The sequence below is a fragment of the Bombina bombina genome, chromosome 3 (assembly GCF_027579735.1).
Source record: "Bombina bombina isolate aBomBom1 chromosome 3, aBomBom1.pri, whole genome shotgun sequence".
Classification (NCBI taxonomy): domain Eukaryota; kingdom Metazoa; phylum Chordata; class Amphibia; order Anura; family Bombinatoridae; genus Bombina; species Bombina bombina.
This window is the reverse complement of record NC_069501.1, coordinates 688796120-688813675: the sequence shown is the minus strand read 5'-3', so window position 1 is coordinate 688813675 and position 17556 is coordinate 688796120. Positions and strand designations below refer to the sequence as shown.

Below are 17556 nucleotides of genomic sequence, written 5' to 3'. Positions count from 1 at the left end.
TGTACAACCCCTCTTTGGATGCCTGTGACAAACCCTCTATAGCTGGTGCATACTTGACATTACCAGAACAGCTTTGGGATGTTGACTTCATTGTCTTAGATATCCTAGGTTACAATATTATATAATACTATCTCAGCAGTAACATTCAGCATATTATATATTTACGTAACAATATTTCCAAAGCTCTGACCAGTTAAACTCTATATACACATTGAATATATTTATACAGGAAATAGTATATTGATTATGACCCAATATGTATGTCTAGTTGTTACAATATTCCTATAAATTAATCTTAACTCAAAATGAATCGCTTAATAAATATCACACAGGGATTATACTAAAATAATTTATAAATAGTCAGAAGGTTTAATCAATTCAATGTATATAGCTAATTTAAAAATGTTTGTATTCACCTATGTTCAAATCTTAGCTTAAATCCCACAATCTAATGGGATTTCCAGGGAAATATAATTCACTATTTTCAACCCAATATAATCTAATACACTTCACTTAAACCCAGAGATTGTTACACAATACTACCAATTCAACATATACCAATTAATCTAGCATGAAATAACTTCCTATTTAGCCACAATAAAACAAATTCTGAAATATATCATAATAACTACAAATAACTTATGGCATTAAAATACATAAATCGGCTAGATAGTTGTGCGTTAAGGTAAAAAAGCAGCGTTAACAGGTCCTAACACTGCTTTTTTTACTACCGCTGCTATTACGAGTCTTGCAGGTATAGGTGTATAGCACAATTGTTTGGCCTTACCGCAAACTGACTTACGTAAACTTTGTAAACCCTTTTTCATTCTAAAGTCAGTAGCATAAAACTCATAACTAAAGTGCTAAAAAGTACACTAACAACCTTAAACTACCTATTAACCCCTAAACCTAGGCCCTCCAGCATCGCAAACACTAAAATAAAATTTGTAACCCCTAATCTGCCACTCTGGACATCGCCGAAACTAGAATAAACATATTAACCCCTAAACCGCCACACTCCCGCCTCGCAAACACTAGTTAAATAATATTAACCCCTAATCTTCCTCCCCTAACATCACCGCCACCTACATTATATTTATTAACCCCTAATCTGCCATCCCCAATGTCGCCGCAACCTACTTACACTTATTAACCCCTAATCTGCCGCCCCCAACGTCGCCGCCACTATATTACATTTATTAACCCCTAAACCTAAGTCTAACCCTAACACCCCCTAACTTAAATATAATTAAAATAAAGCTAAATAAAATTTCTATCATTAACTACCTTATTCCTATTTAAAACTAAATACTTACCTATAAAATAAACCCTAAGCTAGATACAATATAACTAATAGTTACATGGTAGCTAGCTTAGGGTTCATTTTTATTGTACATGCAAATTTGTATTCATTTTAAATAGGTAGAATAGTTATTAAATAGTTATTAACTATTTAATAACTACCTAGCTAAAATAAATACAAATTTACCTGTAAAATAAAACCTAACTTAAGTTACAATAACACCTAACCTTACACTATAATTAAATAAATTACCTACATTAAATACAATTAAATTAATTAATTTAAATTAGCTAAATCACAAAAAAATACAAACAATAAATTACAGAAAATAAAAAACAACAGATCTTTAAACGAATAACATCTAATCTAATAGCCCTATCAAAATAAAAAAGCCCCCCCAAAATAAAATAAAAAAACCTAGCCTAAACTAAACTACCAATAGCCCTTAAAAGGGCCTTCTGTGGGGCATTGCCCCAAAGAAATCAGCTCTTTTTCCTGTAAAAAAAAATACAAACACCCCCCCAACAGTAAAACCCACCACCCACACAACCAACCCCCCAAATAAAATGCTAACTAAAGAAAATAATCTCCCCATTGCCCTGAAAAGGGCATTTGGATGGGCATTGCCTTAAAAGGGCATTTAGCTCTATTGCAGGCCCAAAGCCACAACCTAAAAAATAAGCCCACCCAATACACCCTTAAAAAAATCCTAACACTAACCCCCGAAGATTCACTTACCGGGAGAAGTCTTCATCCAAGCGGCAAGATGTCCTCAACAAAGCCGGAAGAAGTGGTCCTCCAGACGGGCAGAAGTGGTCCTCCAGACGGGCAGAAGTCTTCATCCAGACGGCATCTTCTATCTTCATCCTTCCGGCGCGGAGCGGGTCCATCTTCAAGACATCCTACACGGAGTATCCTCTTCTTCTGACGGACTAACTACGAATGAAGGTACCTTTAAATGACGTCATCCAAGATGGCGTCCCTTAGATTCTGATTGGCTGATAGAATTCTATCAGCCAATCGGAATAAAGGGAGAAAAATCTTATTTGCTGATGCAATCAGAATTAAGGTAGAAAAATTCCTATTGGCTGATTGGAACAGCCAATAGAATGCAAGCTCAATCCTATTGCCTGATTGGATCAGCCAATAGGATTTTTTCTACCTTAATTCCGATTAATTCTATCAGCCAATTGGAATCTAAGGGACGCCATCTTGGACGACGTCACTTAAAGAGATATTCATTCAGCAAGAAGATTTTATTGGAAGAGGATGCTCCGCGTCGGATGTCTTGAAGATGGGCCTGCTCTGCACCGGAAAGGATGAAGATAGAAGATGCCGTCTGGATGAAGACTTCTGCCCGTCTGGAGGACCACTTCTGCCCATCTGGAAGACCACTTCTGCCGGCTTTGTTGAGGACATATTGCCGCTTGGATGAAGACTTCTACCGGTAAGTGAATCTTTGGGGGTTAGTGTTAGGATTTTTTTTAAGGGTGTATTGGGTGGGTTTATTTTTTAGGTTAGGACTTTGGGCCTGCAATAGAGCTAAATGCGCTTTTAAGGGCAATGCCCATCCAAATGCCCTTTTCAGGGCAATGGGGATCTTAGTTTTTTTAAGTTAGTATTTTATTTGGGGGGTTGGTTGTATTTTTTTTTACAGGAAAAAGAGCTGATTTCTTTGGGGCAATGCCCCACAAAAGGCCCTTTTAAGGGCTATTGGTATTTTAGGCTAGGGTTTTTTTTTATTTTGGGGGGGCTTTTTTATTTTGATAAGGTGTAATGTAGGTGTAATTAGTTTAAATATTTGTAATTTGTTTTTTATTTTCTGTAATTTAGTGGGTTTTTTTGTGATTTAGCTAATTTAATTTATTTAATTGTATTTAATGTAGGTGATTTATTTAATTGCAGTGTAGTGTTAGGTGTTATTGTAACTTAGGTTAGGTTTTATTTTACAGGTAAATTTGTATTTATTTTAGCTAGGTAGTTTTTAAATAGTTAATAACTATTTAATAACTATTCTACCTAGTTAAAATAAATACAATGTTCTTTATGCAAATAGAAACCTTATAGGACCTGAGAATAATCCCAAGGACAACAGACTAGCTCTCAGAGGTAGTACGCTAAGGGAGGAGTTGTTTGTGGTGGCCTTGTCTGCTCTGCACTGCAATGAATCAAAGATCAATGTCCCAAAGCACTGAACTGCCATCAGACATTGACAATTAAACCAGTGCTTAATAAGCTATAGTGACCCAATACATTAGAAGAAGGCACAAATAGTTTAGGGATCTCACACTAAATAAAAGATGTATCCCTTGAGGCAAAGCTCACAATGCTGCTTGCAAGAATGGCTGCCGCACAGAAGTTCATCACTATATGTCAATATTTTAATTTAATTATTTATCTTACCTATTACTGCCTTTGCTGCCTGCCCCTGTAAAACAACTTTTTTTTTTTTTTGTAAGATGTCACAGACCAGCCCAAATGTCCGATGTAAAGGGGCACCCACTCCTGAATATAAACCAGACACCACAGTTTTACTGAAATACGCTTTTTGTTGATCCTTAAGATGTAGTGATTTTTTTGAGCTGGTCACTAGGACCACCTAAATAAGGTGGTACTGGCTGCAGTCAGTATAACAGATGCTACACTAAGATTGCTATAGTTGCTTTTTTTGTATAGCAGTTTCATTTTAGCAGTTCAGTTGAGGAATAGTCGAAATGATTCAAAAAGCTGTGTGTTGCTATTAGCAATGTAATATGCCATGTGGTCAATAATGTAATGAACTGACATTTATAATGTGATCACAATGCCAATGCTATTTCATCAAGAAAGCTAAGAGTGCTCAGAGCTCCCTACTTGTGTTTTCCATATCTCAAATGAGATTTTGTGAACCCATAAATCATTTCCCAGCTTTTGACTGTGATAATATTAGCTTTAATGAAAATATTGTTGTCATTAAATGTATTGTATAAAGTCATAGATTATGAGGAAAAAATGTATGTAATAGAAAAAAAAATAAGAATAAGCATGCAATAAAACAGAAAAAATAGCATTCAAAAATGATTTGTTTACTTTTATGTAAAGGTAAGTTTTCTTCATGAATTACTGTTTCTTTTTTTAAGGTTTATCAAAATCCCTCGGGCTTATTGAAGGCTATGGTGGTCGGGGAAAAGGGGGACTTCCAGCAACACTTTCTCCTGATGAAGAAGAGAAAGCCAAAGGACCACATGAAAAGTATGGCTACAATTCCTACCTCAGTGAGAAGATTTCACTGGATCGGTCAATTCCAGACTATAGACCAACTAAGTAAGTATTTCAGTGATAGCAAGGATAACAGATTGTTAGAATGACATGGAAGCATAGAAGTTAAAAATAATTAAAGGGATTGTAAATTCAGAATTAGACTTTCATAATTCAGATAGAGCATGCAATTATTAAACAACTTTCCAGCTTACTTCTATTATCAAATCTGCATTGTGCTTTTTTGGTGACCTTTGTTGAAAAGCTTATCTAGGATCAGGAGCAGCAATGTACTACTGAGAGCTAGCTGATGATTGGTGGCTGCACATATATGCTGCTTGTCAATTGCTCACCCAATGGCCCTTAATTATTAAAGGTCTTGCAGACCTGATCCGACACTGCGGATCAGGTCCGCAAGACCTCGCTAAATGCGGAGAGCAATACGCTCTCCGCATTTAACATTGCACCAGCAGCTCACAAGAGCTGCTAGTGCATTGCCGCCCTCTGCTGACTCGTGGCCAATTGACCGCCAGCAGGAAGCTGTCAATCAACCCAATCGTACTCGAGCAGGCGGACAGGGTTATGGAGCAGCGGCCTTTAGACCGCTGCTTCATAACTGGTGTTTCTGGCGAGCCTGCAGGCTTGCCAGAAACACGGGGCCTCAAGCTCTATTCGGAGCTTGATAGATAGGCCCCAATATGTTTAGCTAACTCAAAGTAGTGCATTGCTGCTGCTTAAACAAAGGATTGAAGAGAGTAAAACAATTTAATACTAGAAGTCAATTGGAAATTATTTTGTTAAAATTGTATGTTCTATCTAAATCATGAAAGAAACATTTTGGGTTTCATTTCCCTTTAAAATGTAGTTACTCATACACACCTAACCAAGCTAATTCATTTTGAATTTGATTAAAATAAAACTATTTTTATTTCTTTAAATTATTTCTTACTGTTGAGTTTTGGATTCTCTTGGATTTCATGTTATTTAAAATAAAGCAATTAGTACGGCAACCTTTAAATTACATTTGTTAACCTTAAATAAGAAGAAGGGTCAGTCTTAATTTTGACAGTGAGCCTGTCCATCTTCAATACAGGTTGGATATGTCACTATCAAGTTAGAATTATCTCTTTCAAGATTATGACTATAAATGAATCCTAGAGTAGGCCTAGAATGTTGTGAGGAACAAAAAAAAATTGGACCTGTTGCTTGTGGTCACAGGTTGCAGAAAAAATATCCTTCATCTGGACTTTAGATACGATTTTAATGGTTATTAAGGTTTTCATTTTTAAATTAAGTACATTATTTCTTTTTTATAATTTTAGGGGGCTTAGGCATTGGGTTTTTGCAATGGGAGTTTGCAAAGTGAGTTTTAAAATGTAGTTGTGGGAGATTGCATTGGAGTAATGATCATGAGGGAGATGTTTGATAATAGTGTTGTACAGGGGGTTCATGTTTTGTTTGTTTAGAGTTAAGGGTAAGATTTTGCATTGCTAAAATCACAGTTAGTTTACTATCAGTGGGAGGGCAGTCCAGCTACAGTTGCAAGAAAAAGTTTGTGAACCCTGTGGAATTACCTTGATTTCTTCATTATTTACTCATAAAATATGGTCCAATCTTTGTCAGAATTATAGCAAAACACAATGTGACTAAACTATTAACACACAAACAGTTGTGCTTTTCATATTTTGTATTAAAGACATTGAATAATGATTCATAATGCAGACTGGAAAAATTAAGTGAACCTCTGTGTAAGCTACTTCTCCAAAAGCTATTTGGAGTAAATTACCCATTCCTTTAACCCATGAATGACCAGTGATGTACTCTTTATGTCGCTGGTCCTTCTATGAGGGTGCCATTTTGAATAGCGCAGTCTTGGTGCCGGCGACGAGACCACTATTTTAGCAAGACATCCAGATGGAGGGAGTAATAATGGCATGCTATTATAGGCAGACAATCCCTTAACAACCAGCGACGTACAGGGTATGTTAAAGATAAGACATAGAAAGTCTAGTTACTGACAAATCTGGTCTTCTCAAGAACGATTGATTAATATGAACTATGCCTTGATACCTTGGTACTGCTATGGGGACTAGGTTTGCGCTCAGCTATGCTAATTTGTTTATGGGCATGTGGGAATCTTTTATAACAACCAGAGCACATCTGGGCGCAAACCTAGTCATATACAAAAGATATATAGATGATGTATTCATTATCTGGAAAGGTACCTCAGAATCATTGGATCAGTTGTTTGAAGAAATGAATACAAATGACATGAATATTAAATTTACTAAAGAAATTAGTCAAAGTAGACTGTCTTTTTTAGATTTAGAGATTTTTGTTGAAAATAGTAAAATTAAGACTAAAACCTTTTTTAAACCGGTAGACAGTAATAATTTTATTCATTCTAGCAGCTGTCATCTTCCATTATGGAAACATAATATTCCAAAAAGCCAAATGTTGAGAGTAAGAAAAAATTGCACTGAGGATGAGGATTATAAAAACCAGGCAGCTATCCTAAAAACAAAATTTGTAGAAAGAGGATATAATGAACAAATAATAGAATCCACTATACAACAAGTTAGCACTACAAGTAGGAATAGTCTTTTAACTAGTAAGAAAAAGGAAACCCCTAAAGAAAATAATAACATTCTAAATATTCCCTTCATCTCTAAATATAGTAGCAATCATAAATTAACAGATTTTTTTTAATAAGCACTGGCATTTGCTTAAACAAGATAAGATCTTGGGACCTTTATTTTCAGAAAAAACGAAATTTGTTTATAGAAAAGAAAATAATTTAAAGAACAAATTGGCCCCCACGATTAGGAAGAAAAAAACTAAACTTGATAAAGATCTAATGGGTAATAATTTGAAAGGTTTTTGCCCATGCCTCATCTGTAAGGCTTGCAGACATTCTTAGAAAAATAAATCTGTAACTTCTAACACAAATAAAAAAGAGTTTAAGATTTACGAATGTATTAGATGTACGGATAAAGATGTTATATATGTTTTTGAATGCAAATGTGGGATGCAATATGTAGGGGAGTCTGAAAGACCACTAAGAGAAAGAATAAGGGAACACATCCTGTCAATTGAAAATATGGATAAAGAAAGGAGCATAGACTTACCAGTGCCAAAACATTTTAAGGAATGTAATGGAGGGAATTTGAAATATTTTAATTATATAGGGATAGCCAAACTAAAGAAACAAATAAGAGGAGGAGACAAATATAAACAATTACTGCAATTAGAAAGTAAGTGGATATTTAATCTGGATACCTTGAATCCTCTTGGTTTGAACTTGGAATTTGATCTAAATAGCTTTTTTTTAACTAAGACACATAACATTTCTAATCAAATTCAGTTTTTCTATCTATAAGCTTTTACAATTTTAAATAAGGAAATTTTATGCAAAGATAAGATTTTTGACATATTTCATTTTTTGATATATCTATTTATTATCTATTTACCCATTCCATGAATTTTATTAATTTTAATATTTTTTTTTATATATATTTTTAATAGATGGTGATATATCTATTAATTTTTCTCCCATTTCATGAATTTCATTTTTTCCTACTCCACGGATTTTTTATGGATTTTTTATATTTAAAATTTTTATAGAGTACTTTTAGAAAGGATACAAATATTAACCTTATTATGTTTGGTACAGATTAATGAATTTATTTATTGTGCAAGAGTAGAATGGAGGTGGACCTATTTCTGCGATATATGGGGCAAAAAGATAAACATATATGATTGAATTAATGTGTATAACCCTTTTGAACAGATATTATTTATTTATTTATTTTGTTATAAAGGAAATATTGAAAAATAGTGGGCATCTGTAGTGTACACCGATTGTTAAGAAATGAGGTCTGATATGCTGACAAATAAATACACAATTAATGTTCTTTGTGAAGCTAGGACCACCCCAAAGCAGAGTTTAAAAGGATTATCAACAGCCATTACTCAAGGAGCAGCTTTACAAAATAAGATTTCAAATACAATTATATTACTGGTTAGACATTTAATTTTAAAAAATTGGAAGTCCAAAAAGATGCCAGGTTTTTCAGTATTCATTAAAACGGTTCAGATGCAGATAATTTTTTAATCTTTCCATCTCAGAGAGGCAAATGAACGAGGAATTAAAAAGTTCTTATTGGGATAGTTACCAATAATCAAGATATCTTCGGAAGATATACAAAAGACTATACTATACCCATTCTTAAGTTCTGAATGTTTTTATGATCTGGTTTTGTTAGGTGACTTTCCACCCGAGTGGGTTTCAAGTTATAGGTAGATAAATCCAAATAGTTATGAGAAGGATAGTAAGGAAATGGTTATGATAGGTAACCTAGTAGTGTGGGGAACGCCAGCGGGATGGGGTGGAGAGCAGGAGTTGGAGTGCTTTTTTTTTTTTTCCTTTCTCCTTCCCCGTCTTTTTCCCTCTTTTCTCCTTTTTTATCCCCATGTATAAAATGTGCTGCCAAGGCTAAAAGAAGATTTAATTGTTGGTATGATTTTTTATGCCAGAATGGATAATGTGGATAAATGATGTATATATATCATGTCATTTTTGCAGGTTGAATATTGTATCCACCAATTTTGTTTTGGACTGTTGAAGACATATTATGTTTTCATCTTGTGTGGTGTTTTTTCTTTGTAACATGTCTAAATTGTAAGATTGTTTTCATGGCAGCATCAAATAAAATAAATATATAAAAAAAAAAAAACAGCCATTACTCCGTATCAGGCTTGAGAAAGGCTCCACGGAGCTGAAACGCGTTGCCGCTACAGTATTGGCTGGTTTGTTCTGGTGACATTATCCCGCATTGGTGGGCGTGCAAATAGGACTGCATGGCTTTTGAGGACGCACAGTGTGAGGAGCTGGACACGGCTCTCTAAAGGATTGTAAACTGCCCGGTTTAAACAGGTTTTGTGCTTTGGATACTAAAGGTTTCATATACGGACAACACCACCTTGGAATCTTTGGCAAAAGGTATAAAATTTCAATCAGTACTGTGGACATAATAGTGAAACGGATTACAAAGACGGTTTATGTCCAAATAAAGGCTATAAGGAGTCTTTGGGACTGTTTCTTGCCTTATTAGCTTGCCACACAAGCTTTTAGTTATAACGACGTTTTTTAAGAAGTATTTTAAGAAGTTATTACATCTCCCTACAAGGGAAATAGTAGGGTTAGGAGATTGTGTGTAATACAATATCTGTATATAAGAGTACGCATAGAGTTTTTTTATATTCATTATAAATAAATCATATGTGATTTTAATATGTGTTACTCATTGATTCAATACATTCTTTTATATTACCTATTAATTGTTTTTATAAACTTTTGCTTGTTTGTACCTTATATCACAGCTGGTCTATATTGCTGTGGTTATTTTTATAGCCACTTTTTTTGTCGAATTATCAAAAATATATGGATTAGAGACTACTCATTATTTATATATAATTAATTTTTAATCTTTACATTTTAAGCCATTATAACTAGCATTTTGGGGTTTCACATTGTCTGATTTTTTCTTTGTGTTAAAAAAATTCCCAGCTCCGCAGAGGCTGTCTTAGCACCACGGTCATACAAATAGTCGGCTTTTTCTTGTTGGATCAGGCGGTCGAACATTAGGAGTGTTGAATTCCAACGTGTCGGGCTGTCGCAAATCAAGCGCCTCACTGGCATGTTGTTTCGCCACTGGATATCTGAAAAGTGCGCCATGGCCGTGTAGGAACTCCTGAAATGGCCACACACCTCCTGGCCTGCTTCAGGACATCCTGTAAGCCTGGGTACTTATGCACAAAGCGTTGTACGATCAGATTACACACATGTACCATGCACGGCACATGTTTCAACTTGCCCAATTTCAATGCCGCCAGCAAATTTCTTCCATTGTCACTAACCACTTTGCCGATCTCCAGTTGGTGCAGAGTCAGCCACTGATCCACCTGTGCGTTCAGGGCAGACAGGAGTGCTAGTCCGACTCTCTGCTTTCAGGCAAGTCAACCCCAAGACGGCGTGACACTGCCGTATCCTGGATGTGGAATAGTACCTGGGGAGCTGGGGGTGTGTGGTTGATGTGGAGCAAGACGCAGCAGCAGAAGAGGACTCAGCCGAGGAGGTTATGGAAGAGGATGGAGTAGGAGGAGTAGAGGAGATGGCAGCAGGCCTTCCTGCAAGTCGTGGCGGTGTCACCATCTCCTCTGCAGAGCCACGCATTCCATGCTTGTCAGCCGTCAGCAGGTTTACCCAATTCACAGTGTAGGTGATATACCTGTTAGAAAAGAAAGGTAGAAAGGTGCGCTAGGCCAAACTGATAACCATACACCCCCTTAAAAGACAAAATCCCTGCAGTTGTCTAAAATGAAGTGAAGGATAAAATAGTAATAAGGGAGGCGCTCAAAGCCAAAGGTATCAACACTAAAACAAATTTAATAAAAACATATAAGTAAACAGTGGTACATATATAAAGGGACGTCTCCCCAGACTTAATTAAATATATAATCCTAAAAAGTCTAAAATGACTGATAAAACTTCCACAGGTCTAAAAAACAATCATTAATAATCAGCAGTTCTTATGTAGTCCGTTGCGATTAGTACAAATGTTAATGTCTTTTCTCCATATAAAACCGAATCAGTAGTCAGTGTTCCGTTATTTAAAAATACCACCAAGCTGCCATAAAGAGTAAAGCCGTAGCTGCCAAATATAGTGTCTAGAAAAAGTAAATTCGAAATCCAAAGCTCTCTTACTGTGTAAGATATCTCTATGTCAAAACCATTAAGCCGTGTACTTTACCAGATATTGATTCGTCAGGTGAAGGTCTTTCCCCCTCGCCCGGTTCTCACCTCGAGCGGGGCTGACTGCAACTTTTGGCGTCTGACGTCACAGAAAGGTGTTCCGGCTAGAGGAAGAGGCCGATTCCTGCGCTCCCTTCTATGCGCTGTGATCACGGTCCTCTTTGATGAGCCCTGCACTTAGTGCTGATAGCACGCAGGGGACTGGATAACAGGGTGATGTGATAGATATCCAAAACTGTATTCCCAAACACAGAGGCTTTGCTCCTTGTGAGAAAGAAAATGTCCCAAAAGTATAACCCGGGTTATTAAATGAGATTCCAAAGATATGATTAGTTGTCAAAAAGGTGATAACAACAACACTGCCAACACATACGACGCGTTTCGCCCTCCTATGGGCTTTATCAAGATAGTGGTGGTAAGTGTGAGTGACCTTATTTAAAGGGATAATTTTCAGTCTGATTGGTGGTGGTTTTGATTGGCAAATTAACAAGTTAACTTAAGGTGGTATTTGGCTTTAATGACAGTTTCTTTTTTAAGGTGGTATTTCTCTCTTCTTATCCTTAAATGAAATTGAACAATCTTACTCATAAAAAGGTACTTTCAGTTGTGGACCTTAATTATTTTAAATTATATTTCTAAATGATATCTCCAGAGCAAAAAATTAAATGTGTATAGTCAATATTTTAATCATTAAACATGATATGTTTATTACAGATTGGATCACATACCTAATAATTATCTAACAAACTCTAAATAATGTGTATACCATAGAGTGTGCTAACAGATTAAATAACTTAAGTCCCATAGTAAAGTGCATAGTAGTGCTTAATCTTAAAAGTGAATATAAAGAACTTAAAACCGTATAGTGTTTTAATAGGATAACCCAAAAGATTCTTTTATCCTTCAAATAAAAAGGGGGAAAGATCTAATTCAGAGTTTAATCCTTTTGGGTATAAGGTGTCGTATTTGTAAATATATTCTGCTTCCCTTATGAGGAGGGTTTTTTCAATATTACCACCTCTCCATTGATTATTTATTTTAAGAATACCCCAATATTTTAAATCCCTAGTGTTACCCTGGTGAACTTCCTTAAAGTGCCTATATAAATGTGTGTCTACTTTCTCTTTTTCTATACAAAGAAGGTGTTCTCTTATTCTATGCCGGAGACTCCTCTTGGTTTCTCCGAAATAGAATAAGTTACATGTGCATTTTAGTACATATATAACATTCTTATGGGTGCATCTAATAATTCCCTTTATAGTAATATCTTCACCCAAACCATTAAGTTTTAAACTTTTCAATTTCGAACTATGTGTGCATGCTTTACATGTGTAGCAGGGAAAGAAACCTGCTACACTTCTACCCTCCAAATCGAATTGTTTATTAACTTTTATCTTCTTTCGTATTTCGCTAGGGGCCAAAATTGTTTTAAAATTTCTTGCTCTCTTAAAAATAAAAGTCGGATTATCCGCCAACTGACTCCCTATGATGTTATCCTCTTTTAATAAGTGCCAATTCCTTTTAATGATTTTTTTAATCAAATAATGGTCTGCTTTGTAGTCCGTTACAAAGGGAACATTCATTTTGTCTCCTCTAATAATTTCCTTTGTTTTATAATTTAAAAGGTCATCCCTATTTATTGTTTGTGCTTTTTTTATTGCCCCTGTAATATTTTCCTCCTTATAACCCTTTACAGTGAATTTGTCTGCTAGAACCACTACCTGTCTTTCAAAGTCCTCAATACATGAACAGTTTTTCCTTATACGTAAGCTTTGGCCGAAAGGAATATTGTCCTTCCATAGCTTCAGGTGGCAACTATCAGCATGTAGCAGACTGTTGCAATCCACCTCTTTAAAATGAGTTTGTGTTTCCAATTTTTGATTTATTACCATAATTTCTAGGTCTAAAAACACCACTCGTTCCCTACTATAATTACTCACAAACTTGAGACCATTGATATTGTTATTCATCTCTTCAAAGAGTTCTAACAATTCTTGCTCAAGTCCCTTCCATATAATAAAAAGGTCATCTACATAACGCTTATAGAGTACGAGGCTTGCACCGAGATCTCTGCTATTAAAGAATTCCTCTTCCCAAACACCCATAAAGAGGTTGGCATAACTCGGTGCAAACCTTGTACCCATCGCGGTCCCTTCTATCTGCAGGAAGAATTTATTATCAAAAGAAAGTAATTATGCTCTAATATGTACTTTATATTGTTTAAGATAAATTTTCTTTGTTCTTCCTTCATGTTCGAATCCTGTTCTAGATAGTGTCTAACAGCTTGAATGCCTTGTTCGTGCTTAATTATGGTATATAATGACGACACATCACATGTCGCCATTATCATGTCACTACTCCATTCTATCAGTTTTAAACAATTCAGCACTTGGGTGGAGTCTTTAAGATACGAATCCAATTTGGACACATAAGGCTGAAGGAATTTGTCGATATATTGGGACACATTTGCTGTTACGGAATTAATCCCAGACACTATCGGTCTTCCCAGGGGGTTTATTAGACACTTATGGACCTTCGGTAAAAAGTAAAAAATAGGGATTCTTGGGTGGTCCAATGTTAAATATGAAAACTCTATCATTCAAGATACCTTTTTTATTACCTTCTATTAACATTTTATCAATAATTGTTTTATATCTTTTGGTTGGGTCACTAGTTAACACTCTATATGTCTTTTCGTCGTTGAGGAGTCTATAGGCTTCTGTCATATACTTCGTGGTATCCATTACCACTACCCCTCCACCCTTGTCTGCCCGCTTTATGGTGATTTGGTTATTGGTTTGTAACTCACTTAAAATCTCTCTTTCTTTTTTGCTTATGTTCTGTTTCTTTAATTTAGGGAGATTACATTTCCTAATCTCATTAGTTACTATCTTTTCAAATGTTTCCAAAAAATTGCCTTTGGTAAAGGTGGGGTTAAATTTTGACTTTTGACTTTAATTTCAGATTAGTGTGTTGAAAATTATCTTTTAATTCATGATCACTAATTGCCTGTTTCTCTAAAGGGGTTTTCATAAAGAATCTTTTGAACAACTAGAAGGAATGAAGGAAGATAGGGAATTTAAAGAGAAACAAAAGGTGATCATCAACAAATTAGACAATTTAAACAAAGATCTGTTAAAGTCTAAATGGGGCAAAATGGAGAGGGATGTTAAGGAAAGTAATGAAAAAACAGAAGCCAGTAATGAACAAGTAAATACCAGTAACAAAACCAATACAAGGGTACAGGGCACACATACACACAAAAATAAATCTAATGATGACTCTAAGACCAGACCTTGTTATCTCCATATCAGGAGAGAAATTTTCAAGAAAGGAATAATGGTAATAATCATAACCATAGTAGAGATAACTATAGAAACAACTATTATAATAGAGGTTATCATAACAACTATAATAACTATGGGTATAATCAACACCATAATAGGCACTATTCCCAACAGAGACATAACTATAATGATTACAACAATTTTAATCATAGAGATTATTATTCAAGGCAGAATGAATGGGAATATCCCAGGAGGAGAAACACCGTGAGACACGAAAACTTTAGGCAAGAAAATTATAGACATGATTATAAGGAGAATGAAACACCAACATATAATAGATTTGCCCCTTTAAGGGTCGAACCCACTACCACTAAAACTCTAACTACTGAAGAGAAATCTTTTTTAGATTACAGCCCTCCAAGAGAGGGCACATCAAAAGACACCCTAAGATTCAATCTAGATCAATCCCAAAGAAGAAAAAGAGGGCTCGAGGGAAGAGAGGAGGAGGAACACGTAAATGTAGCCAAAAGGGTAAGATAGTTGAAAATGAAAAGAAAGGGATTTTCAATTTGAGCCAATTTAAATTTAACAGCGAACAAGATAAACTTTTGAATTTGGGATTATCCTATGCCCCTACGGTAAGGATGAACAAATTCCACACCCATATCCACATAAAGAAGTTTGTTAGAAATTTGACGATCAAAAGATTCTTTATGAAAACCCCTTTAGAGAAACAGGCAATTAGTGATCATGAATTAAAAGATAATTTTCAACACACTAATCTGAAATTAAAGTCAAAATTTAACCCCACCTTTGCCAAAGGCGATTTTTTGGAAACATTTGAAAAGATAGTAACTAATGAGATTAGGAAATGTAATCTCCCTAAATTAAAGAAACAGAACATAAGCAAAAAAGAAAGAGAGATTTTAAGTGAGTTACAAACCAATAACCAAATCACCATAAAGCCGGCGGACAAGGGTGGAGGGGTAGTGGTAATGGATACCACGAAGTATATGACAGAAGCCTATAGACTCCTCAACAATGAAAAGACATATAGAGTGTTAACTAGTGACCCAACCAAAAGATATAAAACAATTCTTGATAAAATGTTAATAGAAGGTAATAAAAAAGGTATCTTGAATGATAAAGAGTATTCATATTTAACATCGGACCACCCAAGAATCCCTATTTTTTACTTTTTACCGAAGGTCCATAAGTGTCTAATAAACCCCCCGGGAAGACCGATAGTGTCTGGGATTAATTCCGTAACAGCAAATGTGTCCCAATATATCGACAAATTCCTTCAGCCTTATGTGTCCAAATTGGATTCGTATCTCAAAGACTCCACCCAAGTGCTGAATTGTTTAAAACTGATAGAATGGAGTAGTGACATGATAATGGCGACATGTGATGTGTCGTCATTATATACCATAATTAAGCACGAACAAGGCATACAAGCTGTTAGACACTATCTAGAACAGGATTCGAACATGAAGGAAGAACAAAGAAAATTTATCTTAAACAATATAAAGTACATATTAGAGCATAATTACTATTCTTTTGATAATAAATTCTTCCTGCAGATAGAAGGGACCGCGATGGGTACGAGGTTTGCACCGAGTTATGCCAACCTCTTTATGGGTGTTTGGGAAGAGGAATTCTTTAATAGCAGAGATCTCGGTACAAGCCTCGTACTCTATAAGCGTTATATAGATGACCTTTTTATTATATGGAAGGGACCTGAACAAGAATTGTTAGAACTCTTTGAAGAGATGAATAACAATATCAATGGTCTCAAGTTTGTGAGTAATTATAGTAGGGAACGAGTGGTGTTTTTAGACCTAGAAATTATGGTAATAAATCAATAATAGGAAACACAAACTCATTTTAAAGAGGTGGATTGCAACAGTCTGCTACATGCTGATAGTTGCCACCTGAAGCTATGGAAGGACAATATTCCTTTCGGCCAAAGCTTACGTATAAGGAAAAACTGTTCACGTATTGAGGACTGTGAAAGACAGGTAGTGGTTCTAGCAGACAAATTCACTGTAAAGGGTTATAAGGAGGAAAATATTACAGGGGCAATAAAAAAAGCACAAATAATAAATAGGGATGACCTTTTAAATTATAAAACAAAGGAAATTATTAGAGGAGACAAAATTAATGTTCCCTTTGTAACGGACTACAACGCAGACCATTATTTGATTAAAAAAATCATTAAAAGGAATTGGCACTTATTAAAAGAGGATAACATCATAGGGAGTCAGTTGGCGGATAATCCGACTTTTATTTTTAAGAGAGCAAGAAATTTTAAAACAATTTTGGCCCCTAGCGAAATACGAAAGAAGATAAAAGTTAATAAACAATTCGATTTGGAGGGTAGAAGTGTAGCAGGTTTCTTTCCCTGCTACACATGTAAAGCATGCACACATAGTTCGAAATTGAAAAGTTTAAAACTTAATGGTTTGGGTGAAGATATTACTATAAAGGGAATTATTAGATGCACCCATAAGAATGTTATATATGTACTAAAATGCACATGTAACTTATTCTATTTCGGAGAAACCAAGAGGAGTCTCCGGGATAGAATAAGAGAACACCTTCTTTGTATAGAAAAAGAGAAAGTAGACACACATTTATATAGGCACTTTAAGGAAGTTCACCAGGGTAACACTAGGGATTTAAAATATTGGGGTATTCTTAAAATAAATAATCAATGGAGAGGTGGTAATATTGAAAAAACCCTCCTCATAAGGGAAGCAGAATATATTTACAAATACGACACCTTATACCCAAAAGGATTAAACTCTGAATTAGATCTTTCCCCCTTTTTATTTGAAGGATAAAAGAATCTTTTGGGTTATCCTATTAAAACACTATACGGTTTTAAGTTCTTTATATTCACTTTTAAGATT

General features: G+C 35.2%; 1 protein-coding gene across 1 annotated transcript in view; it reads left to right on the top strand.

Annotated features, from left to right (window-relative positions):
* Positions 1-4283: 4283 nt before the first annotated feature.
* The window catches only part of GALNT17 (polypeptide N-acetylgalactosaminyltransferase 17), an 820722-nt gene continuing 807449 nt past the window's right edge, over positions 4284-17556 (top strand). The window contains exons 1-2 of the mRNA XM_053705420.1: positions 4284-4296; positions 4423-4606. Coding sequence (XP_053561395.1) covers positions 4284-4296; positions 4423-4606 — 197 coding nt within the window. The remainder of the gene's footprint in view (positions 4297-4422; positions 4607-17556) is intronic.